General features: G+C 44.7%; 1 protein-coding gene across 1 annotated transcript in view; it reads right to left on the reverse strand.

The window, feature by feature from the left end:
• OBSCN (obscurin, cytoskeletal calmodulin and titin-interacting RhoGEF) overlaps window positions 1–27,441 on the reverse strand; it is a 303,665-nt gene that overhangs the window by 69,000 nt on the left and 207,224 nt on the right. Inside the window, 15 exon segments of the mRNA XM_078152436.1 lie at window positions 7,257–7,362; window positions 8,754–8,883; window positions 10,124–10,226; window positions 11,553–11,720; window positions 13,247–13,360; window positions 14,436–14,613; window positions 16,575–16,733; window positions 18,690–18,854; window positions 20,181–20,297; window positions 21,921–22,080; window positions 22,897–23,070; window positions 24,282–24,364; window positions 24,820–25,020; window positions 25,814–25,953; window positions 27,123–27,245. Of these exon segments, the coding sequence (XP_078008562.1) occupies window positions 7,257–7,362; window positions 8,754–8,883; window positions 10,124–10,226; window positions 11,553–11,720; window positions 13,247–13,360; window positions 14,436–14,613; window positions 16,575–16,733; window positions 18,690–18,854; window positions 20,181–20,297; window positions 21,921–22,080; window positions 22,897–23,070; window positions 24,282–24,364; window positions 24,820–25,020; window positions 25,814–25,953; window positions 27,123–27,245 (2,121 nt within the window).

Here is a 27,441-nt window from a genome sequence, read left to right on the forward strand (position 1 = left end):
AGGCTTGCTCCCTTCTCAAGGGAAGGCACTTTCTAGATCTGCGACTTTGTGGCTATCCTTCACTGAAACAGACTCTAGACGTATCTTATCTTAGGAGGCGGCCTTCTGATGAGGAGCCTCTCTGAACTTAGGTATGAGAGTTCTCAAATGTAGTCTGAGCCTTTCCAGCGTGGTAGTCCCTACCAGAGTTTGCAGGTGAGAATAGTAATGGAAACCTCAAAGGAACTTTGGATTAAAAACTTGTAGCTATGAGTGAGAGCTTCAGAACACAAAATCAGAGTTCATTGGCTCCTCCAAAGGAGACCAACAGGCCTGTAAGTGTTTTCCTGACTTATACACTTCAGCTTCTAATCCAGAGGGAGGCAGAGAAAGGTAGTGGGAGATCACACTGCCAGGCATGTTTTCTTCCCTTCTTAAGGCTTAAGATCAGCCTGATAAAAACCTCATCTACATCAGTGGGAAGAAGCTATCATCCTCACGGAGGCACAGCAATTGAGCTAGGAGTGTAGGAAAGGAGAAGTTGTGGCCTATTTCCTTAAGGAGGACTTTATTCTAAAGCTGCCTCTAAATCACAGATGAAAAGGAGAGTTTGACCTTATGAATCCTGTTTCTTATAGACTGCAATTGCAGAGCTTTTTTCTTGGAGTGGGAGAGAGGGAGAGTAACAGGTGAGATCTATTCGTGGAAGAGTAGTATTTCTTTGAGCAAGGGATTTTTTTTCTTTGTAAATTTCTATGTTACCCTGTGTTTTATATGTGTCCGGGGAGTTCTTGCGTGTTGGGCCAGGCTGTGAGCTGTCTGAGATCATGAGCACATTGAACAGCAAATAATTGGGTGATGATGGCTCCATGCCAGAAAGTCAGCAACACCCATTCCCTTGGCAATGCCTTCTCAGCCCATTCTCTAAGGCAGGCCTATATCAGAGACCATGGCACCCTTTCATTCAGAGGTTGTGGGACCCTGATATAAGTTCACAAGAGGGCTTTATGGGACATTGCCCCCATTGATAAATTTCTAGGACTATTTTTTTTAAAGAAAGGGAAAAAGGACAGAGGATACTTTGGATTTTTCATCTTTGACTCAGAGTGGGAGAGAAACAGGTTCCCTCCTAAAGGCAGCAGCTACTGACAACTTACTTCTATGGTCAACTGTCCTACCACTCTGTAGTAAATTACTTCTACCTGTTGATGTAGGTGATGGAAAAGCAGGTATCCCATGATCCTACTTATCTTCATCTTATTTCTCAACTGAGCTCTGTTAAAATAAGCTCATTGGAAATAATATCTCCTTTCCTTCTCCATGTATATTTCATAATATTAATACTCTTCTAACAAGCTAATCATTAACTTATAGATTATAAGGTTCTGTTGCTGTGTTCCAGGGGAACAAGATATGACCTGTGCAACTATTACTATGTTCTAATGGAATCCAATGATCTTTGGGTGGCCATGATTGCTTTCTGGTACCTTTCCTTAAACGAAAATGCTAACATTGTACAAATGATAACACATAATTTGAACATTTCCAATCATTAGAGCCCACAAATAAGGACATATATGTATATATATATATATATATATATAAAACATGAGTTAAATAGATGCTGCATTGTTTGCAGTGGGTCTGTCCTTACTTCTTAGCCATCAAGGCTAAGCCTTGCTTCTTAGCATGCCTAATAAGTAGGTACCATTGAAAGGCTGAATCTGAATTAAGTGAGATATCTGGGTCATATAAAAAAGAAGTGTCAAATAGAAAAATAATCACCATCCTGGGAGCCTCTGAAGGATGGGATTCACTTGGGTAGAGTTCTCCTAAGATAAAGGGATTTATTTGGGTGAAAATTATATTTGGAAGTTGGGCCCATGTGAAAAGTAGAATTAGGGTATTTGGGTGTCTGATCTGTTGATGGATTGATTGAACTCTTCCAAAACCATTTCTTTATTCATTTTGACTGTTTTGATCCCAGTAGAGGACAAATCTCTAAAGTACTCCTTATGTGATACTATATAGTATAATTATATGTCTTATTCCTTGCCTAGATTCTGAGCTTCCCAAGGATGGAGGCTATCTTATCTATATTCTGTAATTTCCTTGAGGTCTAATATCGTCCCTTACGTACAATAAGTGCTTAATAAATGTTTCTTGAATGAATGAATGAGCGAATGAATGAATGAATCTTGCCCCTAGTTCATCACTTCAATGTTCTTGGCAATCGAGGAAGGCAGCTTCGCAAAGCAGGATTTCTTGATATGCGGGTTAATATGCTTGAAGCATTAAGATCAGGCAGGAGCTTAGTCCATCCTTGGCCACAGATCCCTCTGGGTTAATGGGTTAAACCAGCTATTCACACAGAATTATGAAACACGGATATGAGTAATGCATTGGAAAAAGGAGACAATAACAAATGGTGATCTGCACAGGATGTCATCCCCCAGTTAGACCTCGCCCGTGATGTTGGTGGGCTATGCTGGGTTCTTGCCACTCTCAAAGGTTAAACAACATTATTCCCATCACACACCCTTCCCTAGATGGATTTTGTACGGATGTCAGCCGCTATGTCTCCACCTTGTTGGTTTGGCAAAGTCACTGCTGCCCCTCCAATGGCATGAGTTGGTTTTTTTTTTTAAATTCTTTTAATAGACTGATCATAAATCTACCATCCAATGTTGAACTACATTGAATCGCCAGCAGAGACTGCTTCTGATCACATGGTCTAAAAGTACCTAGCTTGAGCTCAGTGATGCTCAGAGGGATCTGAAATTAGAGACAGCAATGGGAGATGGGTGTGAAGTGGGTGTGGTGTCCCTCATGCTGGGGGCACAGTCATAGAGATAGGTGAGCGGTGGGATTTGTCCAAGCCATGAGGAGGGGTTGGCATAGAAAAATTTCACAACAGCTGCTGTCTATAAGTTGTGCATTAGCAAATCTCTGTCCAAATTTGTGACTGTTCTGTGTGTTAACCAAGTAGGTATCCTTTACTCTCCTTTGGAAGGAGACTGAGGAGGTGGTCAAGTTACATGCTAAAGGAGGTCAGAAGGCTAGAGTCTGGCTTCCATACTGGAGGCACTAACTCAATATAAAGTCTGGTAAAGGGGGTCCTGGTCAGTGGAGAGTGACTGAACAGTAATGCTCAAGGGCTCTATTGATTGAATATTTGATTTAATGAGGTACCCACAAAGAAGGGCCGAGAGTTATAGGAATGTGAGAGCTGGAAGGGTCCTTAGAGGACTAGATCTCATCTAGTCCAACACTCCCATTTTACAGAATAGAAAGGGCAATGAACTTGCCCAGGGTCATTCTTTAAGTCTTCTCAACAACCAGTTCCAAATCCATTTAACTGTATTGAGGCCATGTGGCGCGGTAGGAAGTTCTGACTTGGAGTCAGTAGAGACTCAAAAACCTAGGCTTGAATCTTACTTCTGATACTTATTCCCTGTGTGACCATAGGCAAGTCACTTAAATTCTCTGAGCCTCAGTTTCCTCTCATTGGGAGGCTAGGGATAATTTTACCTTCAGTACCTACTTCATAAGATTGTTTTGAGGATCATAGGAGACCATCTTTGTAAAATACTTTGCAAACTTCAATGTGCTTATATAAATTTCAGCTATTTTTATTCCTATCTGTCCCATGTGTCTCCATCTTCTCCATGGAGACATCTCCCTCTGTCCAAATCCTCCCCATCCATCAAAAAACCAGCATAAACCCCATCTCCTCATAGAATCAAAAAATCTTAGAATATCAAAGCTGGAAGGGATCTCAGAGCTCCAACTTCTCTGACTGAGTAGGAATTCCCCTTTCCAACATTCCTGACAAGTGGCCATCCAGCCTTCACTTGGAAACCTCCAGTGATGGGGAACTCACTAGCCCATGAGGCAGCCCATTGCACTTTCGGACACTTCTATGACGATAAGGTTTCAAACTTCTTTAGAGGTCATGTTGGGAAGAGAAATGTCAGATGAAAAATAAAGAGAGAGATTCTGGAGTACGGGGAAACAAGCCACAGTCCCAGGCCTAATTGTAAAAGGTGCATGATTTGTCTTCAGCGAATTCTTGGCAACTCACTTTAGGGACCATCTAATTAAATTTCCAACCTATGTAGAAAGACTCTTGATTAACCCCTAGTAGGTGGTTTAGCTTATGCTAGAACACTTCTGGTGACAGGGAGCTCATTCCCTCCAAAGGTACAGAATTTTCATAGAATCATAAAATTGAACAGAACCTCAGAGGTCATCTGGTCTATTCTCCATCCAACTTGTGCATCCACATCTGGGTCATCTAACCTCTGTCTGAGGACCTCTCTATACAGTGGCCCTAGTACCCACTGTTCTCATGCTTCTCAAGTCCTTTCACTGAGGTTCACCACATGAGCTTCCTCTCTTGAGCAGCGCTCTGGGTTCTAGCAATTGGCTTTTCCTTTGTACATATACTGAATATGCTCATTCTGTTCCTCTGGGGCTCCGGGTCTGCCTTCCAATATGGTAGCTGGCATTCCCCTGTAAAGAAACCACCCCAAACATCAAGGGGGTTCCTGAAGCCACCATCCCAGAGCAAGGGGGTTAATTAGTTCTCTCTGAAGTTCTGAAGACTGGGAACACAATCTTCATCCCAGTGATAGAAGAATCATTCTTACATTTAGATCTGGTCATGTCACTCTCCTCAAAAATCTGCACTGGTTCCCTATTGCCACCGACTAAAGTTTAGACTCCTTGCCTGTCACTTAAGGTCCATGGCAATATAGCACAAATCTGTTTCCAAACTTACCTCACATATCTTCCCTTTGTTAATTCTATGCTCTAGACAAGCTGGCTAACTCAGCATCCTTTGAACATAGCCTGTGCTTTCCCACCTCCCTGCCTTTGCTGACACAGTTGTCAGTTCCTAGAATGCCTTTCCTCTGCATTTCATCCACTGAATTCCTGACTAGCCCAACTGAAATGCTACCTCCTCCAGAGAGCCTTCCCTGATTCTCCCTGTTAGCAATGAACCTCCCCCCACCCTCCCGCAATGTGGCTTTGTTTTATAGATGTATTTACCAAGTAATTTTGTGTGTTATAGCCCCTAATAGGCACCAACCTCTGCGAGGACAAGGATCGTATTTAATGTAAACTGTGTCTTTAGTACTCTATACAAAGTAGCAACTTCATAAATGTTTATTGAATGCATCTGAGTCTCCTTCCTGGCTGCCCCTGAATGCTTAAGCACCTCTTCTACTCTTAGACACAGCTGTCACGGTAATTTGGAATGTGTGTGTGACAAATTGGGACAAATGTGAAGTCTTCCTTCCCTGACTCTCCCTGCCCCACACCTATTTTGCTCATTCCAAACTCTAATGGCACGTACTGTTTGTTCCCTCAGTTGGGTGCTGAACTCATATTGCTATGAATACAGTTATTTTACACTGGGGAACACTGCCCCTCTCCCTCTTCTTCCCCACCCTCCTGGACCTTTCCTTGGCTTCAGTGACACTGCCTCTCTTGGTTCCTGGGTCTTCTCCTATCTGTTTTACCATTCCTTGGTCTCCTTTACTCTGGGTCATCTTCCTTCTCCCTCCTACTAAGTGGGAAGACCTCCCCAGGCTCTGTCTGGGGACCGTTTCTATGATCTTGCTACAACTTTCTCCTTTGGTGATCTCATCAGTTAAGATCCCATCGGTTAAGTTATAATTTCTATGCAAATGACTACCAAATCTATATATTCCATAACTGCAGGTCCATGTTGATCAATCAATCAATCAATCAATTAATTAATAAACATTTATTGAGTACCTACTATGTTCCAGGCACTGTTAAGTGCTAGATAATAATAGTTAACATTTATAAAGTGCTTACTATGTGCCAGGCACTGTGCTAAGCGCTTTATAAATATTATATCATTTGATCCTCACAACAACCCTGTGAGGTAGGTACTACTCATTTTACAGATGGAGAAACTGAGGCAAAGAGAGGTCAAAAGACTTGCCCAGGGTCACATAGCTAGTGTTTGGAGCCAGATTTGAACTCAGGCCTTCGTGACTGCAGTCAGCATACTCTATCCACTGTAGCACTTAGCCACCTGTATTACTGATGGCCTGCTGGGTACCTCCACTTGGACATCTCATAAACATCTCAAAGTCTATGTGTCCAACTTGTTCTATCCCCAAAAGCCAACCTTTCTCTAAACTTCATTTCTATGATGACACCACCATCTTTCCAGTCACCCAGGCCCACAGCCTTGGAGTCATCAGTGACTCTTCTCCCTTGTAGTCAGTTTCCAAATCTTGTCAATGCTACCCCTATGGCATCTCCTTTGTTACTTTTCACTGAGACTCTTCCAATAACTTCCTAATCCGTCTCCTCGCCTCCAGTCTCAGCCTTCCCCAATCCACCCACACAACAACCAAATTGTCATTCTTAAAACACAGATCTGATCATGTCACCCCAAGACACAGAAATCTTCAACAGCCTCCTTTGCCTCTAAGGTAAAACACAAAATCCTTAGCCTGGCATTTAAAACTATCCACAATCCAGTCCTCACCTACTTTTCCATTTTAAATTCCCATTACTTGTCTATATACGTTCTCTTTTCCAGTCGAATTGGCCTTCTAGCTATTCCAAGTATATAATATTCCATCTCTCCCCTTGGTGCCTTTGCATAAAGGCTGTCACCTCTGCTGGATAAAATCTCTGTTTTCCTTCAAAGCATAATTCGGGTCCCCTCTTTATATGTGAGCTCTTTCCTAATTCACTCTATTACCAGCATTGCTCCCCTCTTGAAACTCAGAGTACCCCTTCTCCAGGATGCCTTTCTTGATTGGGCAGGTCACAGTAGACTGCTTCTTGAATTGAATTTGATGGATATACTGCTCCACAGACAGACATCAGGCCTGTAGGTAGAAAGCTTGCTCACTGATTGTATGTGGCACTGGCACTGTGTTGTCTACCCCTGGTGTGTTTTTCTCTGTTTTAACCCAAGTACATACCATAAACCAAGCCTGAGTCCTTTCCTATTCCATTCCCATCCTATTCCACGGCACCTGGAGTCTAATAGTTCAAAGAATTAGTTGAACAGAACTGAGCACCACCCTTGGGCTTGTATGCAGTTGGCTGCATTAGGGAGAGGCGGTGAGGCCCCTGTGCTCATGTTACACAATAGCTGAGGCCAGCCCATGGGGAAGACACCTCACAGGAGAACTGGTGAACACAGTTAGTGCCTGTAGCCGATGGGATGGGGAGTTCAGCAAGATAGTCATGGAATGGGACATCAGGAGGAAGCCTACCTTCGATGGTGATCGCTTGTTCTCCTCTCTTCTCCTGCGCCAGTAGGGCTGTACTCTGCACCAATAGCTCAGCTCCACTGCGGGCTGATCCCAGCTTGTTTGACAGCTGTAAATATTCAAGGGAAACACGTCAGAAATTGGCCTAAGGCAGGCACTCTTCACCTGGAGCCCAGAGACACCCAAGGGGCCTTGGGGTAGATTTCAGGGAGTCTGTGAACTTGGATGGGACAAAAATTATGCCGCTTTTATACATTCACTGACCTCTATCTGAAAGTTAGCATTTTCCTCAATTATAAATGTAGGTAACAAAAGCACTGTAATATTAGCAGTGTCTGTAACCTTGTCCCCAGTAGGAACCATAGATATTTTTCATGTCATGATGCAGTTGTGGAGATCTAGAAATATCATTTATGCTCATCACTGCTCTGTTGTTCAGTAGTTTTCAGTTGTGTGTGATTCTTTGTGACCCTATTTGGGGTTTTCTTGGGAAAGATACTGGAGTGGTTTGCCATTTCCTTCTCCAGCTCATTTTTACAGATAAGGAAACTGAGGCAAATAGGATTAGGTACCTTGCCCAGGGTCACACAGTTAGTAAATGCTGAGGTCAGATGTGAACTCAGAAGAGTCTTTCCTATTCCAAGCCCAGAGCTCTATGCACTATGGTGCCACCTAGCGACCACAAACTGCTCTAGTTATCAGTCATTAGATGTATTGCAGCCCACACGTGAGCACAGGCTTCCCATTGTAATCCTATATACATCGTATGTATATTAGCACATAGTTAAGTCCTTAATACATGCTTGTTTCCTTCCTTTCTTAATTTAATGCATTTAAGAACATTAGTCTGAGAAGGGGTCTAGGGGCTTCCCCACAAATGATACCAGAAAAGTTAAGAACTCCTGACCTAAGGTCTGTTGGAGACACCAAGACATACTTTGAAAGAGGAAAAAATCCTGGATTCAAATCCAGGTTTTGATGTTAACTTGTTATCTGACTTAAGGCAAAGTAACTTCCCCTCTTGGGTTTCGGTTTTCTCTTTTATAGATAATGATATAGATACAGATGATATATAGATATCTATATAGATATAGATAATTAGAATCATATAGGACTTCCTTTCTGGACCCCCTACCCCCACCCCCGCCAGCAGGATGGTTTGGAGGCTAAAGTGAGATCATAGATTTAAAAACACTTCGAACACTAAGTGCTGTTTAAATGTGACATGTGACAGGATTGTCCCTCCTACCCTCTCATTTCTGGGAAGACAGGTTCATAATGATCAGATCATAAATGTAAAGTTGGAAGTGACCTTGGAGGCCATCTTACCCAATCTTCCCATTTTATAGATGAGAAAACTGAGGCCCAAGTGACTTGCTCAATGTCACAAAAAGAAGCAAGCATCAGAGGTGGGATTTGAACCCAGTTTCCTCCTGCTCCAGAGCCACTGTGTTGCCTCCAGGGAAGCAGGGAGAGCTTTGGAAAGCCTCCCACACTCACCTCACACTCATAATGCCCCATGTCCTCCTGGCAGGCCTTCGTGATCACTAGTACCAGCACTCCACTCCGGGGTTCATTGAACATCTGGTATTTGCTGCCCTCGGTCAGCAGAGTGCCATCCTTGTACCACCTGTGGACAGAAGGCCATGAGGGCTAGTCCACACTGACACCTGTCCAAAGTGGGTGCAGCTGAGGGCACTACAAGCCCATGCCCAGATCTGAGACTTTGGGGAAGATGAAGTTTTTTGCTTCAGCCAGGCTGATCTCACTCTCCACACCTCATATAACGCCCATCTCCACCTTGCCTTACACTGTTGCTACAGTCCAGAATGCCCTCCATTTAGATAGTGATCTATCCTTGTCTTGAGGTCATCTACAATTTTGGCCTGAATTACGCATCTTAGGGGGATATGAGGTCTATATATATTCTCCACTGGGTACCCAGTGCTTGCTTTCCACCAGTCCAAAGTGATCACCTTTGAACTCCAAAGGGTGCAGAATTCCAGTGACTGGGATCTGGTGAAGGGTCTGTGTTACCCCACCAGGGGTGGGGAGCCTTCGGCCTTGAGGCCACATGTGGCCCTATAGGTCCCTGGGTGCAGCCTTTTGACTGAATCCAGGTTTTACAGAACAAATCGTGTTCTGTGAAGTTTAGATTCAGTCAAAGGGCTGCACTTGAGGACCTAGAGGGCCACATGTGACCTCGAGACTGCAGGTTCCCCTCCCCTGCCCCACACCACCCCTGTCTGATTTTGTTGGTTTCAATAAGGTCCCCCTCAGTTTGTATCTCACTACAATAAAGGAGTCCTAACCTTCTCCCTATCCTCATACACGAGCCTTTAAATTGAATTAAAATGAAATCCTCATTAAACTCCATTGATCACTGGAGTTGCCCATTTCTGAATCATTTCTGACTCAAAGATATCTTTCCTGAGAGGCAGCTCCCAACCTGCCTTCTGGACAGTTCAGATGTGGATAGAAGAAAAGAAACACTGGTATTTTACGAAGGGACATCTTTGGACCAGGAGATGGGCCTCTCATTTAGCACAAATGAAGGATAACAAGTAGGCAGACTGAGCACCACACTGGTTATCCTGAGATATTTTAAGAATTAGAGGAAGGCTGCCAGCACATTGGATGGATGATTTATGGAAGTGCGAGGACTGGTGGGGATGGGAAGGTAGAAAGGTGCTGTGACCTGCATCTTAAAGAAATCATGGATTCCTTTCAATACTACAGTATCTCCTCTTCTGTCTTTCTCCCCTCTTATTCTTTCTTTTGAACTGCCCAGGCATAGTTTCCCCAGTTCTCCAGAAAAGGCTCATGACCATCCCTTTGGTTTCCCAAAGGTAGGCACTTGAGGAACCCACCTGATTTGGGGGTAAGGAGCTCCCTCGATGGTGCATGTAAACTGAGTGTCTTCACCCTCCACAAAGTGGGCATTTCGGACTTTGTTCACAAATCGTGGAGGGACTGCAAGGCAAGAGAGAAATAAAGTCTGTCTTTCCCCTCTCTAGTTCCTCCTTTGCAGGGCCCCTATCACCCAGCACTCAGTTCCTCAGGCACCCAGTGCCTTCTTGATTTCACTAAACCTCCCTCATTCAAAGATGATCTTGGGGAAGAATCCGGCTAAATCCATGCACATTGAGGTGAATGTGACTGGGCAAGATGTAATGTGCTAACTGGGCCAGGGATGTTTGCATTCTAACACTAGCATGCTTTAACCCAAAAGAATGATGCTCAAGTGACTCTGCTCCATACAACACATACATATATTCATGTATATACGTATGCAACATGAATATGGTGTGTGTGGGTCAACACACACATGCACGCATATAAATGTGTATGGGCATGCATAAGTGTATATACATACATTCAGGTATAAACACACATGTGTACATGTATGCATGTATCCTCCCCTGGTGAAATGTAAGGTTTTTAAGGTTAGCAGCCTTAGTTTTCTCTGGCACGTAGCAGGCTTTTAGTAAATGTTTGTTGATTGATCTACTGTTGGAATTTCTAGCATTTGCATATTAGCAGAGTAAGTAAAGTTTCGGTCCAAATAGGGGCTGTACCCCTAAAATGAAGCCTCTTGGAATCATGACACCATAGAAGGGACCTTAGAGCTCATTTAGGCCACTCCCCTTATTTTACAAAGGAGGAAACTGAGTCCCAGAGGTAGACAGTAACTAAATGACTTGGGGATCATTAACAAGGTCACCTTCTCTCCCCTGCCTCTGTAGAGTAGGTGGTAACATAACAAAGTCAGGCTTCAGCCCTAAATTCTCTAACTCCACATCTAGCAATGCACATGTAATAGGGTAATTAGATTTGCTTAGAGACCAGGCAGATACCTGATTACTCCCATATCATACAGATATGCAGATACATAGACATATAGTGTGCCACTTTATAGATATAACATTGTATCTACACGTTATGTATGTATATAGGTTTTGGACTAAATTCTCTCTCTCTCTCTCTCTCTCTCTCTCTCTCTCTCTCTCTCTCCTCTCCTTTCTCTCTCTCTCTCTCTTTCCTTTTCTCCCCCCCACCACGTACAATATATGCACAAGTATAGATATTTAAGTATTTATGTATGTTAACATGGCTAAATAATCACTAGTATAGGCTACACTTGGGATTTTTGCAAGCTAGATGTTTTGGGGAAATTGTAGCCTCTCCTTAGACCAACATGGTTCTTTTGGGTGAGGGTTTCTCCCCAGTGCTCTTGCAATCCCAGCCCTCTCCTCCTACAGCACATACAAGCTTGCAGGAGCCCCTGAGCAGACTTACCCAGCACCAGGATCTTCCCCAGAGTACTGGCATTGCCAGCTGCACTGGCGGCAAAGCACATGTACTGTCCTGAGTCCACACCCGTCAGGTTGTCCAGGATGAGGGCATAGGAACCATCGGGGTCCTCTATAAAGATGTGGTGACGATCGACATCCACTGGCTTCCCGTCTAGCAGACAGAGAAGAATATCAGTCATTATGGCCTGGCAGCCTGGGGTGGGGCTGGGACATGGCTGAAGGGTTCAGTGCTTCCAATGCCCATGATGTATGACATGATTGGTTGGTGGTGGGGCTGGGGTATGGGCCCTGGCTCTTCTGACCCTGAGTCTAGAGCTCTTCCCATTTTGACACGGTGCTACTAGAGAAATGTGAAGCCTCAGAACACACTGACCAGGGGCTTTCTGGCTTCCCTTTATCACAATTCCTGCCACTTACTGTGTATGTTACACTTTCTTAACCACTTCTGTTATCGTGATGTGATGTTATTCTTAATAATAGTAATTCTTGTTCCTATAGGTAGATATTTTTAACTTGGGGGTCTATGAACTTGGAAAAAAATTTTTTTGATAACTACTTCAACATAATTGGTTTCCTTTGTAATCCTATGTATTTTATTTTATGCATTTAAAAATATGATTATGAGAAGGCTTTGCCAAGGGACCATAACACAAAGAAAGGCTAAGGACCCTGGCTATGATGCTTTAACATCTACAAGGTGCTTTCTCCACAACAACTCTGTGAAATAGGTAGTTCAAGACTATTAGCCCTATTTTACAGATGGAGAAATTGAGTCAGTGAGGGGAAGTCACATATAAACATGAAGGTTGGTACTCAAATCTAGTTTCCCAACCCGAAACACAGTCGTTGATCATCATAACATAGTTATATTTGATCTTTAACTGTGAGAAATGGCAGGAATTAGGATCTCCCCCATCTCCCCAACTTGACAGATGAGGAAACCCAGATTCAGTGAAAGGGGAATTACTTCCCCATAAGTACCAGAGCCAAGATCAGAAGCTACGTCTCCTTTCTACCAATCCTTGGCTCTTTCTACTGTACTGTTGCCTCTCTGAAAGGGACCTTCCAGACCATCTGATCCAATCCTTTCACTTTATAGATGAGGAAACTAAAACCCAGAGAAGAGAAGGGATTTCCTAAAGGTCACACAGATAGTAAGTGGCAAGCAGGATTTGAACCAATGTCCTCTGACTTTAGAGCTAGTGTTTTCTCCATAATACTACATTGATTGCTTCTCTCTTGAATGGACTCTCCCAAGCATGGTGAATGCTGTGTTGTGAGGACAAAGGAATGATGATGATCATGATGATGATAATGATAAATAATGCTTTATACAGGACTTGAAAACTTGTACAGCATTTTTACATATGTTGTCTCATTTGACCCTTGTGATAATCCTGTGATATTTGTACTACTGGCATTTATTATGCCGCTTTTTACAGACAAGGAACTAAGGCTCAGGGTGGTTAAATGCTTTTACCTACCATATTTACCTGTGTAATGATTCTGCCTAGCTAGTGTCAGACAGGATTTGCACCTTCCCTGGGCTGCTGAGTAATGAATGGAATCAGGCTAGCCTGGAGGTGCTATAGGCTGGGGGGTCACAGTTGTGGAGCTGAGCTGCTTGACTCCCCAAAGGCCACTCTTCCCCAGTGCCCCATCTAAGAGTCTTCCTACCTTTGTACCAGCTGACAATGGGCTTTGGGGTCCCGGTCACCCGGCAGGCCAGTTTGACAGTCTCACCCAGCTTGGCTGTGCAGTCTGCTAGCTCTTCCTCAAAGTCTGGAGGGCCTAAAAACATACATGGGACATGGTGACACTTCAGGGGGAAGCAGGTTTTTTGGAAGTAAATTCAAGATTCGGCCCATGAGGAATTCTGAGCCAGTCATTTTTGTTTTAGAAAAGAGTAACATTAAGACCTCTCACCTGGAATCACTGCCTTTTAATGAGCCTCCCTGCCTTTGTTCCCCCAACCATCCATCCATCCATCCATAATATGTGGCCTCAATCATCTCCCTAATGGAGGTGATGAATTCCCCAAGCTGAAAAACCACAATAGCTTCCGCTTGTCCAATGCTCACAATATTCCCAATTCCTGTAGCATTTTAAAATCTAAAGGCTCCTTCTAGCTCTGACATTCCACCACCCAAGGCCCCTTACCATTCTGACATTCTGTATTTTAGGTTCTAAGATTCTCCCAACAATCAGAGGAGAGAGGTAGTACAAGGCTTGCTCTGATCTCTCAAGGATATGTGATTCTGTCAACATGTGTGCATACAGTCTCCACCAGTCAGGCCTCAGACACCTTAGCAGATGGTCTTTGTGAGTCACCCTGCAGCCCAACGAACTCATCATCACGTGGCCAGCCTTCTAGCCACACTTAACTAGGTTACATATACTGGGCTTTCTAGCATTAAGGGGTCTACCAAGACTTGGCCTCCATGTCATCATAGCTTTCACTTGACCGGATGTTCACCTCTAATCAGTGATGAGGCATCAGAATAGGCCTTTAGTGGAAGAGTGTTAGTTTTACTCTCCCCATTTTATAGATGAGGAAACTGAGGCACAGAGAAGTAATGAGACCTGCCTAAGGTCTCTGAATCCTGGTTTCCTTAGTTCCGACCTAGCATTGTTTTCACTGCAGGACAGCTTTATGTCAGCAAAGACTCAATCATCTTCTAACAGGGTGGGATCAAACAAATCCGCGGGGTCTCAGCCATTCCACAATAAACCATTCTGCAAAGGGTGTGTGTGTGGGAATTCAATTGTCCAAATAATCCCCAATCCACAAGAAGGGCAAATTTCCTAACTGAGCTCTAGGTTCCCTCCCCCGCCCCCCCTTCCCTGATGGTGGCACTCTACTTACTCCAGACAGGTAGGGAGAGCCGCTGCTGGATTCCACAGATCTCCTTCACCCAGGAATTCTTGATGATGACTGTGCGAGCCTGCAGCAGGTATTTGCGAACCGAGTCCTCCCGCTCGTGCCAGACCTCGAAGGCCCGGTCATCCCCCTCTACCTGGTCATTCACATCGATGTTGCTCAGCTAGGGTTGGAGAGGACAGGATCAATATGAGAAATAAAGTTCTTTCCTCCCACTTTCTCTTTTTTTTCCCCCTTTTTGTAGGCAATGGAGTTAAGTGACTTGCCCAAAGTCACACAGCTAGTGTCAAGTGTCTGAAGCCAGATTTGAACTCAGGTCCTCCTGACTCCAGGGCTGGTGCTCTGTTCACCTAGCTGCCCCTCCCTCCTACTTTCTTAGGAGGGTTTGAGCCTGATGGGATTTCTAATTGAAGACCTACATCCCATCCTAGGTAGCCTGGCCAGCCGCTCTCTGTCCTTACTCAGGGCTGATCGATCCCAGAGGAGATCAGATGACTTAGGTTAGACAAAATAACAGCTGGTATTTGTGTAATGCTTTAAGGCTTGCAAAGCATGTGGCATATATTATCTCATTCAATCCTAATTACAACCCTGTGAGGTTGGTGCTTTGATTATCTCCATTTTACAGATGAGGAAATCGAGGTTCACAGAGGACTAGCCCAGGGTCAGGTAGTGAGTGAGGCAGGATTCTAACTTGGGTCCGTCTGACTCCAAGCCCAATGCTCTATTGGCTCTTCCACAAGATGACCACTAGAGGAGTCTGGGGTTGCCCAAGGAAATGACCCAACTCGTTAGCACTTAGTAAGTACTTAGTATTTCTTAGCTGGGACTTCAGAGGTCATCTTGTTTTATTGCTCTTGTCTAGTCGTTTTTCAGTCCTGTTCAACTCTTCGAGACCTCATTTGGGGTTTTTTTGGCAAAGATACTGGAGTGGTTTGCCATTTCCTTCTCTAGCTCATTTAACGGATTGAGGAACTGAGGCAAACTGGGTAAGTGACTTGCCCAGGGTCACACAACCAGTAAGTGTCTGAGGCCAGATTTGGGGAGATGAGTCTTCCTGACTCCAGGCCCAGCATTTTATCCATTGTGCCACCTGATTTCATCTCCCCGTGTAACAGATGAGAAAACAGAAGCCTAGGGAGGTGAGGCACCAGGTCATACAAGTGGTACATATGGCAGGGAAAGGTTGTTTTTTTGGGGGTGGGGTGAGGGGTTGAGGAGTAGCCGATACAGCTATGACATAGGGAAAAGTGGTCTGGCCTGTGAGTCGGGAGACCTGAGTTTGAGCCCCAGGTCCGTCATTAGTTGTTTTCTCCTATGAAACAAAAGAGGTGAACCAGCTAATCTCTAAGGCTCCTTTCAGCTCTGACTTATTGTGATTCTGTGAATTTCAGTACAGAGAAATGTCCTTAGTGGTTTTTGTCCCCTGTCTAGAAGATAAGCCACAGGTGGTATTGTTCCCTGGGAATATTCCTTACATTCACCCAGCACTGCATGGCGTTCGAAATGCCATGTTGTTTCACACATGTAGAAGTCTGAATCTGGCCTCTGCCTTTTATGGTGATGTGATTTTGGGGAGGTCAGCTCCTCTCTCTGGGTCTCAGTTTCCTATTCTGTAAAATGAAGGGAGTTGGACTGGATGGTTTCTAAGGGTCATTCCAACCTTGGCATTCCATGCTCTGCATTTTATATTTTAAGATTCCTTCCAGCTCTGACGTTCTATGTTCTAATGTCCCTTACAGTTCCGACATTCTGTGTTCTGTGTTCTATGGTCCTTCCCACTTCTGACATTCTATGATTTCAGGTCCTTCCAGCAGGGATTCTATGAAAGTGCCTGCTAAAGCCTTCCCCCAGCTCCATCTTGCTCCCTCAACATTGCCTTTGGTATGATTTTGCTCCTTGGTCTGAAGCATGTCCTTTTGCTCCCCCAGGGGCTTCAGTTTGTCCCACCTGGATTAAAGGGGCAAGGGTTACCACGCCATGGCACAGTATTGATTCGTAGACACTGTCAATATGCATTATTGATGTAAAACACCATAGGCTTGCTGGGGTCAGCAGGAAGTCTAGGCTGGAGCAGGAGGAAGGGGACCACACCAGGGAAGGAGGCCTCAGCATCCTCCGTACCTTCATCATGTTTCTGAAGACATAGCTGTAGGTGTCTGTTCTGGAGTCCCGTTTGGGCTTGCAGATCACCAGGTGGTTCCGGAAGAGGAAGACATGCCGGTTGTGGCCCTTCCAGCCCATCCTGGCTCCGGGGGCTCCCTCCCACACGATGAAGTGACCCTGTGAGTAAACAGCAGGGACATTAAGGGTCAGAATAGAGGACTCACTCACAGGTACCAGGCACCCACTTACAACCAAACACGGCCCCCGTCAACCTTCAAATCATTGAATAAAGTCTCATCAGTCACCAAACAACCAAGGGAGCACCACTTCAGTCTTCAGTCAATTTGGGTCCCCTCAGCCCTCAAATTACCAAATAACATCTCATTAGCCCTTGAACAACCAAATAGTGCCTCAGTGTCCTCAAATTACTAAACAGTAAACACTTGCAGGACTTGGTCAGGCACTCATTCACACACATCAGTCACCCCAAAATTAAATGTTGTGCTGTTAGACCTCATATTTCTAATTGATTAATTCAGCCACTCCCTTGCTCATAGGATGCTCAGTCTGAGCCCCACACCCCTTTCCTCCACCCAGTTTTATTCTATTAAAATCTAGATTCACAATTAGAAAAATTAAACATGCAATAAATAATTCCAAACAATTACCTCCAACAATAAGGGATGGGTCATAGTATCACATGTACATATAGTATGCGGACACACAAGTTTATGGCTATATATATATATACCCACAGGCATTCACTGTAGCTAAATTTATTACTTTTAATTTTTATAATTTTATTAATCTTTATTACCTTACCTTTCATTCCATCTATTTATTAAACTTATTAATTACTTAGTATGTCTAGATGCTTGTGCTGGGCAATGGGGGAAACACAAAGTTTAGCTAAGTTATAGTCCCTGCTCACATGAAGCCTTAAGTCTAGCAGGGGCAGATTAGACAAAATGCACAATGTTATGTGATAAGTGCATTACAGAAGAGGCAGACCAAGTCCTAGGTAAAGTCTGACAGGGACTATCATTAACCATTAGGGAGGTCTTCATAAAAGAGATGGGCTTTCAAGGCTAGGTAGGAACTCAGTGTGTTGAAGGAGGGAGGAGAGGGAAGAGGGAATTCTAGCTACACCTGATGGGGATAATAGCAAAAGCAGAGGTGGGCAGGTAGGAAAGCATGGCATTTGTGTGGGAAATGGCAAGGAGTCTAGTTTGCCTGGAGCATCTGGTAAATCCATCCATCCATCCATCCATCCATCCATCCATCCATCCATCCACCATTAAGCATGTATTAAGCACCTACTATGTGCCAGGCACTGTGCTTAGTGCTGGGGATACAAAGAAAAAGCAAAGCAGGTCCCCCCCACCCCCCTGGCAAAGAGCTTAGTCTTCAATAAAGATGGAAAGACATGCTGAAGCCAGAGTGTGGTGCCATATACCATGGTGCGTGACCATATATGCACACAAACACAGGACTAGAAATTTATATCTGTAGGGGATGTTAGAGGCTAGCTATTCTAATTCCATTTGTTTAAAGAGAAGGAAATTGAGATTGTCATACATACCTGTTTATATATGCAACATATATAATTCATATGTGTATATGTACATACATACATATTAGGTTACCATCTCCTTCAGGGCAGGACTGTATAATTTTTTCATCTTTGTATTCCCCAACACCCAGAACTAGGTCTTGCTAGATAAATGTTGTTGAACCAAAAAGCATGCATACTTTATCATCTACATCTAATATACACACATGTGTACACATACATATACATGCACACACACATATAGAGGGGTGCTTCTGGCAGGCAAGGGTCAGCCCAGGATGGAGCATGGGGAAAGACTGGTGCTCTTGTGCATATCCTCAGCATCTCATGGCCACATCCTGGTCTCATTACTCCCCAGGGCCTTGCCTTAGCAGCTGCCCAGAGTCTTAGAGCTGGTTGAGCCCATGCAATAAGTCCTGCCATACAGGACTTTGCAAGATGCTTATCTCCTGCTTATCTTTTCCTGCCCACAGTGCCCCTGGACTAGACTGAGGCCATCCCTGGGTAAAAGCTAAGTTAGCTGCCCTAAACCCTGCCCACCCCAGAACAGCCCAAGAGACCTGGCGAATGGGGTCCCCCAGAGCCTCCAGAGTCCCAGGGTAGTTCTCAATGAGTGAGACATGGAGCTTGTTCTCGGCCCGCTGGGAGAGGGCAGACACAGTTGCATAGGCCTGTTCCAGGAGAGCACAATTCTGCCCATTTCGTGCCTTGTTACGGATCAGCTCCTAGAAGAGGGAAAACTAGTTAGATCAGCGGGTTACAGCCAAGATTATAGGTCAAGAATCATCTTGAATAATGGTCTCAATTTTGCATCTTGGCCTTAGGCCTCAGACTGGACTGGTAATTTTAGAGATATAGGGAACTCCCAGGTGAGGTCACTCCTTCTATCAAGGCAGGTTGGCACCCCTTCTGCAACCTTTCCTCTAGTCTTAGAGAGATGCCTAGACCAGAAGTGTCAGACACCAATTAAAATGTAACTGGGAAATACTGAACATGATAAGTAAAAATCCAGTAAAACATGAATAATATTACATTTTAAAATGCAGTCAGTATGCAGCCTTCAGGGATCCTCATGTACAGATTATTTCTATTTGAGTTTGACACCAATGACCTAGAGCACTAAGAGGCTTGAGTGACTTTCCCCAGGTTAAGTGACAAGAGCAGTATGTATCAGGAGTGAGACTTGAACACAGGTCCTCCTGTCTTTCAGGTCAGCTCTCTATCCACTGTACTATGCTGTCTCCTGTATCACCTTAAGTTACTACCCTACAAGATAGGGATGACCGTTCCCATTTTACAGTTGAAGAAAATAAGGCTTAGAGAAGAAGTGACTTGTCTTGGTTTGGAACAGCTGGGAAGTGTCAGAGCTGGGATTAAGCACAGCTGCAGAATCCTCTTCTTCTCTATTCAGAGGAGCTAATGACTCATCTGTCCCACAAGGAAGCATCCACCCAAACCCCCTACAACCACATATACTTTACACACACGTCACAATGACAACAGCAACGACTCTCATTTGTGTAGTGCTATGAATTACAAAATGTTTCCCTCACTACAACCCCCATCATCCCTGCAAGGGAGATTACCCCCATTTTACAGATAAGGAAAATGAGCCTCAGAGAGGGGAAGAGACAGCTATTAAGTGTCAGAGCTGGGATTCGAACACAGGTCTTCAAAACCAGCACTCTCCACTACCATAAGAGGCTGCCTCTGAGTTTTCCACCAGTGACAAGGGAAGGGTCAAGGGCAGCTATGTGGTCCAGTGGATAGAGCCTGGGCCTGGAGTCAAGAGGACCAGAGTTCAAATCTGGCATCAGACACTGACTAGCTGTGTGACCCCGGGCAAGTCACTTAACTCTATTTAACTCAGTTTCCTCATCTGTAAAATGAGCTGGAGAAGGAAATGGCAGACCACTCCAGTATCTTTGCCAAGAAAACCCCAAATGGGGTCATGAAGAGTCGGACATAAATGAAACCAATTCAACAATAAAGGGAAGAGTCACTCCCACCAGGACCCAAGGACCATAGACTAGAGAATCTGGTCCACTCACCTTGATAACAGTCTGGTATTGCTGGATACGGTGGATGGGCTTCTCCAGGTAGTGCTGCAGGGGAGGCAAGGGAGGCTGGGAGAGATCAGCTCCCGAAAGCTTCTCCTCGGAATATTTCTGCCATGAGAACAAGACGACATTCGGCTCACAAGGGAGAAAAATTAAATGCTCTCAACTGCATAGGACTAGAGCAGGTCTGTTACTGAACAGTGTATGCTTGATAACTATCTGTTGAAAAAAATTATCGTGTCCAGAATATATATATATACATACACATATACACACACATATACACACACATGTGCATATACACATACATATACATGTATGCATGTATATGTATGTGTATATATTTTTTACACACATATGTAAATTACTACGTCAAGCCCCTTGTGACAGACACAAAGCATATAACACAGTCTTACCCTCAAGGAGGGTATAGACCATGTGGGAGATGAGATCCACATGCCTGCATATGTCTGACAGCATCATTTCCCTACTCAAAAGCCTTCAGAGGCACCTTCTTACCTGGAGTACACCACACACAGTCCTTGCCCTGGCTCTCTACAGTCTGGCTCTAATCTCCCAGGCTTGTCTTAGACTACTCCTCTTCACGTATTTTACACTGCAGTCAAATTGGTCTTGGTGCTCCCTGAATTCAACATGCTATCTCCCATCTCCGGGCATTTAGATGAGCTGTCTCCCTTGCCTGGAGCATACTTCTTATCCCTGCCTACTAAAATCCCTCTCATCCTTCGAGGCCTCATGCAGGTGATGACTCTTCCACGAAGCCTTCCCTGATTCCCTCATGCTGAAACTGATCCCTCCATCCTCAAATTTTCCTGAAGTACTTTGTTTGGAGCTCTCTTTTGCTCCTGGCAACCAATCTTATGTCATACTTATTTGGGCATGTGCCAATTTTCCAAATGCCATGATGTTTTTTCAAATTAGAACCCCACTTCTGAACACAGGTCCCTGTACACAGTAAGTATGTGTGTAATAAATGGATATTGAATTCAATTGAATTGGATGATAAGTAATGACAGAAAGCCACTGCTGATAACTGTTATATGAAGGGTACAGAAAATAGCGTTTTAGGGGTTCAGAAGAAGGAAAACTCACCAAGGCCTAGAGCAGGGGTTTTTAGCCTGATGTCTGGCTCTAAATTTTTATTTTTTATATTTTGCCAACTGTATTTCACTATAATTGGTTTCCTTTGTAACACTACGTATGTCATCTTGTGCATCATAAGATGCTGACCCTGAGAAGGGGTCCATAGGCTGTCAAAGGGGTCCATGACTACCTCCTCCTGCCTACAGTGTTGGAGGTAGGCATGAAACTGGGCTTTGAAGGAAGTATAAGATTTGGAAAGGCTGAACCACAGAAGCACAGAATTTTAAGAGCTGGAATAGACTTTGGGGATTCTGTTTTATTTATTTCATAGTTGAGGAAACTGAGGCTCAGAGAAGGAAAGGAGTTTTCTAAGGCCATGAAGCTAGTGGCAGAGCAAGAAAGAGAGATAGGAAGGCATCTCAGGCAGGTGAATGGTGAGGGTAAAGGCGTAGAGGTGAGAAATCATAAGTAATATCTGAAGGGTGTCGAGCAGGCTAGAAGAGAAGATGCATAGTAGGGAGGGGATCAGCTTGGAAATAAAGGCTGGACCCAAAGTTTTCAAAACACTTCCTTAACAACCCCTCTCCTGGGAAGGTAGTACAAATATTCTTGGAAAACCCAGCGGACCTTGTAGAACTCCTGGATGGCCTTGCTGACGACCACAGACTCAGCCTGCACGCGGCCCACCAGGTACTGGATGTACTTTTCAAAGTCTCCTTCATTCTTGATGAAGCACATGGCCACATCGTCGTCTGTGTCACACTTTTGTAACTCCTGGAGAAAGCAACTGAAGGAGAGAGGTCAGAGGTTGGGGTGGCTGGCCTCACTCAGCTCCCTCACCCAGTTCTCCCCTTCATCTCCACCCTACGTGCTTCCTCAATCCCATTCATTCCCACAGAACCATGGACTGGACACCATGATGCTCATTCTGAACTGGGTCAGCAAACTCAAGGGCTGGGGCAGGGTTGGATTTTAGACCAGGTTGGTCATTGGTCAGGCTCTGGTCTTACCAAGCAGGGCCCCCTTCCTTTACCCTAGGTATGGTAAGGTAGACCCCTGGCTGACAGTTCACCCTGGACCTTAACAAGTCAGCTAGGTCCTTAAGGCAGCTTTGGGGCATGTCCTAAGGTGCTTCTGACTGCTGAAGTCTTTATCAAGGGTTGTCCTTTCAGGTCAGGGAAACAGGGAAGGAATATGGGGACATCTTCCCTCTCCTACACTCATTTCACAGAGATTCAGACTTTTAAAGGTAGAAAAGACCTCATATATGTTAGCCCATTCGATCTTCACAACACCTCCCTAATGGTGATGCTGTCATTGTCCTCATTTTACAAATGAGGAAACTCAGGCTCAGATAGGCTAAGTGAATTTAAGTCCTCCTGACTCAAGTCCAATACTATCTACTGTGCCACCTAGCTGCCCTTGAAAACATGGAATGTCAAAACAAGAAATACAGACTGTTAGAACTTAGAAATGTTAGACCTTAGAAAAAGAATGTCAGAGCTGGAAGGGACCTTCTCTGAAAGTATTTGGAGGAGATAGGGGGGTCAGGCAGGAAGAATGATGGGCAGCATGGGTCCAGCCCAGCGCTTAGACTACTTACTTGGCATGGAAATGGCCAATGTCGCTTATGTTCCGGAAGATGATGGGTTTCTGGCTGGACACAGAGGCAGGCACACTGGGGCAGGACTCCAAGTGTTGCAAATGGTGGGTTTGTAGGAAGTTGAGGGCACTGACAAAGTCCTGCTCAGAACTCAGCAGCTCCTGGATGATGACGCTGTGATGGACAGAGCCAAGGGGAGGGGAGAAGTGAATGAGAAACAAGGCAGAGAGCCCCATTCCTTTCCTGCCCTCGAAGCTCCAATGCCGAGTTCCCTTCTATCCTTGTACTCCTGGCTCCTTACCCAGGAGTTGTAGATTTCCATTGGCACAAAGCCCAGGTCTTCTTTTCCCTAGAACATGATGCTACCAGAGCCCTGCCTGGGGGAGGAACCACCTGATTGGGAAAGGTGGGGGAAGTAGGGGGATGATCCTCTAGGACACTCCCCAGAAGATGCATCCCAGGTCTGGATCAGCCCCATCCACATGGTGTTTGTGTTTTATCTCCCTACCAGAGTGTGAGCTCTTTGAGGCCAGGGGCTGTTATCTAAACTTCCTATCTCCTACGGACCTAGCACAGTTTTCTGCACATAGTGCTGGCTTAATATATGTTTGTTATTGGTTTTTCATGACCCTTGTTCCATCAGCACTAATAGCCATGGGGGCCCTTAGGAGGAAGCCCTGGCTCACATGTTGCTCTGTAATTATTTCTTAGAGTTACATGTATGAAGTTCTTCTTGACCCAACCACAACTACCCAACTACACCCCAAGAGTAGGGACCACATTTTTGTACCTTTGCAAAACCTAGCAAGTGCCTGCTGAATGCACGATTTGGGGGTTAAGTAAAAGAATGAATAAGTCAAGATGAATGAGCTACTGAATTCATTTATTCATCAAGCAGTTATCAACAGGAATGAATGAATGATGAGTATGAATGACAGGTGAGCTTTTGTCTTATCTTGCCTAGAACCAGGCCTCCACGTCACACTCTGGCCATCTACAAACCATGCTGCCATGCTCATCCCACCTCTCAGTTTCTAGCTCCCTTCTGTATGTTATACTTCCCCATTAAAATGTAGGCTCCTTGAGGGCAGGGACCATCTTGCTCGCTTGTATTTGCATCAGTAAGTGCTTCAATACTTGATCATTCATTCATTCATTTATTCATGAGTAAATGGGTAATGAGTCAATATGTAAATGAGTAAGAAAAAAAGGGATGAGTGAATAAATGAGGGAGTATAAGGGAATGAATTAATAGATATTAATTAAAGTGAATGGATGATTGAACAGGCAAGTGAATGAATAAATGAGTTAGTGAGAGGGCTCAGTCAGTTCTGGAAGGCTACTTCCTGATACCCCAACCAACAAATACTTGGGCCCCCACTCACGTTAGCCTCTTCTTATACTCATCCTCTGAGACTGACTCCCCAGGAAACTCTGGCACTTCAGCGGCTGCCCATTCTGGTGAAAGCTGACGAGGAAATAGAAGTTTTCTCAGCATTGCCCAGGATCTTGGGCCTACCTGGAGTTTTGGAAGGTCCAGGGCCCTGCCTAGGAGGGCTGGCCAAAGTAGGGCACTGTGGGTGGGGGGCAAGGGAGCAGAGTCCTATAGTAAAATGGGAATGGATGGATGATGCCGAGGATATATTTCCTCAAAAGTATAATTTTGCTGAGGGCTTAGGGCAGAGCTGCCTCACACAGGAACTCTGAAGTAGGACTTCCATGGGGTGGTAACACAGAGCATTTTGTCTGCACTGCTCAGATGCCTTCATCATATATTATAGCTATAGATGTATGCATCTTAGCTCCCTGCTAGACTATGGGCTCCATGAGGACTCTAATTTTAGTTAGTATGCCCTGGCCTTGAAGGGTTCCCCTGTCCCACTCCATGCTATATCCCCTACTGGCCTATTAGGAGGGTTTTACCTTTAGTCTCTTGTCCAGATAAGCAGGTGACACCCAGCCTTGCCGGGAAGGACTGGACTTAGTGGGCTTGGTTCGAACCAGCCATTTGAGTGGGTGGGCTGAATCAAGGACCTCCACGTACTGGCCTTCCCTTAATGTGATGGCCTCTGGATCTGCTCCCAGGGGCAGGTAGTTGGCTGTGACCATATAGATGTCAAAGATCTTTGAAAGGTAAGACATCAGGGGAAGGAGTGAATAGGATGTAGGAGCCTGGAAGCCACCCCTACATCTAGGGTTGGAAGACTTGGGTTGGAGTTCTAACTCTGCCACTAACTCACTGTGTGGTCCTGAGCAAATCGTTTAGTCTTCCTGGGCCTCAGTTTCCTGAATTGTAAAATGGGTATTACAATCCTCAAAGGGCCTGTCTCATAGCGTTGTTGTAAGACCAGAATGAGATCATAGATTCAAATAAGCATTAGCAATTATCATCACCATTGTAGTCATCATCATCATGTGGGTTGGCCTAGATGATCTCTATGGTCCCTTCCAATGCTAGTATTCCATGTTCTCCAACATCTTCTGCTCTACATTCTAGAGCTCCTCACCGCTTTGATATCATACTACCTTATCAGCTTTTGATAATGGGAAATGCTGGACCTGGCAGCCAGGAAACCTGGGTTCTGATCCTGGCTCTGCCATTTAACAAGTCACTTGACCATGATCATGTCCACTCCTCTCTTTGGGCCTCAGTTTCTCCTCTGTAAAGTGAGACTTTTGGACAAGATAAGTTCTAAGATCCCTTCTATGGCTATATCTGATGGTCCTAATTCTCATATGACTGAAACCTAAACTTCTTCTTGCTACTGTCTCAGCCCAGGGCCAGTGTTCAGAGGAGCTCAGGGAACTTTATTGAAAGTGGCATTAACTAGAGTAGAGGGTCCCATTAAAGGACAAAAATAGTTTTGGGACTGACTGGCCTAGGGCAAACTACCTGGTCCCACCAAAGATGGCTTACCTCCCCTCTGGCATCCCCATCTTCAGACTCAGAGGAGGACTCCTGGACACTGGAGGAAGGCCGGGACCGACCATGCCGGGGAGATGGGGAAGGGGTCTTGGATTCATCATCACTCTCCCCTCCAGGGACCCGGAGAGTGGCTGAAACAAGGATAGAACGCTAGATTTGGCATGGGGAAGACATGGGTTTAATAGCTGTGTGGTCATAAGCAAGTCACAACTTGTCTGAACCTTAGTCAGTTCTCAAGACTATAAGTTATATGGGGCAGATAGGTGGCACAGTGGATAGAGCCCCAGCCTTGGAGTCAGGAGGACCTGAGTTCAAATCCAACCTCAGAGACGTGACACTTACTAGCTGTGTGACCCTGGGCAAGTCACTTGACCCCATATACATTACAATCTGAATTCACGGAGGTGGTTTCTGTACCATCAAAGTCATAAGTCCTTGACATTCTGATGTCAGAAGAACTAGAGACAGGCCTCCAGACTGTGAGACGGATTCTTTAAGATGGGCTTATAGGAAGAAATGGGCCAGAACTGCGCAGGATGAATAGGCAATGATTTGTACCACTGAAGGGAGTGCCTGCAGGAATTAAATCACAAATCCCTCAAAATATCAGAGAATAATAATAATAATAATAATAATGATAATATAAACCTGAGCCAGACAGAATTAGGATAGTTAACTCCATCATGAGGAAAAAATTAATATAATGTACTTTGAGAGAGGAAGTGTGAATAATGAATAGAGTGTTGGAATCAGGAAAATATTGATCCAAATTCCAACCATGACAATTAGCTTAGTAGCATGATCATGGACAAGTCAATGTGACCTTTCTGAGCCTCAGGAGACTCCAAGAATGTAAGTTATGGACAGGTTGCTAGCTGTGTTAGTGGACAGAGTTTACAAACTGTAGAAATCAGAAGTGTTTCTGTCAATAAATATATAAAGATGGACTTCAGTCGAACATAAGAGGGCTCATGGGTGACTCACTGCTAAGAACTATTGGCACAAGAGAAAATCAGGGACTGGTCACAGACCAGATGAACTTGCTAATAAGCACAAATGAGCAATTCACTTTGGATGACTGGTTATTTGTGAGGCAGATGGCAACTCTGCACAATCCTGGTGGGGGAAGAGGAGGGAAATATATTTCTCTTTCTGCTCTTTCACTATTTTCTCCAATCCCACCACATGTGGGTCCCATTTCAGTAAATTAAAAGCAGGTCTGTTCTTGTTTTCTAGGAAAGGAGGTCAGAGGGCCAGTCTTGAGCAGTGGGCTCAAGGAGAGGGTGTCCGCTTTGCTCACCTTGAGTGATCTTGGCAGACACCATCTCAGTAATCTGGGATGTCAACTTCTGGAGGAATTCTTCAGTTCCAACGTCAGCGAGGGAAATGTGCCCTCGGCTCTCATCAGTTTCTGATGGTTCTCCTGAGAGAGCAAGAACATGGGGATCATCAGGGCAGACAGGATAATGTTTCTCAGGCTTTAAGACTACTTATATATCACAGAATCACCAAGTCGTCTTTTTTTTTTAAAGCATTAGAAGGGACCTCAGCAGCAGAATCTCCTTTAATGTTACCCCCATGATAACATATCCAGTAACTGATCACCCAGTCTCTGTTGG

The sequence above is a fragment of the Phascolarctos cinereus genome, unplaced genomic scaffold (genome assembly GCF_003287225.1).
Source record: "Phascolarctos cinereus isolate Bilbo 61053 unplaced genomic scaffold, phaCin_HiC Scaffold_4;HRSCAF=312, whole genome shotgun sequence".
Lineage (NCBI taxonomy): Eukaryota > Metazoa > Chordata > Mammalia > Diprotodontia > Phascolarctidae > Phascolarctos > Phascolarctos cinereus.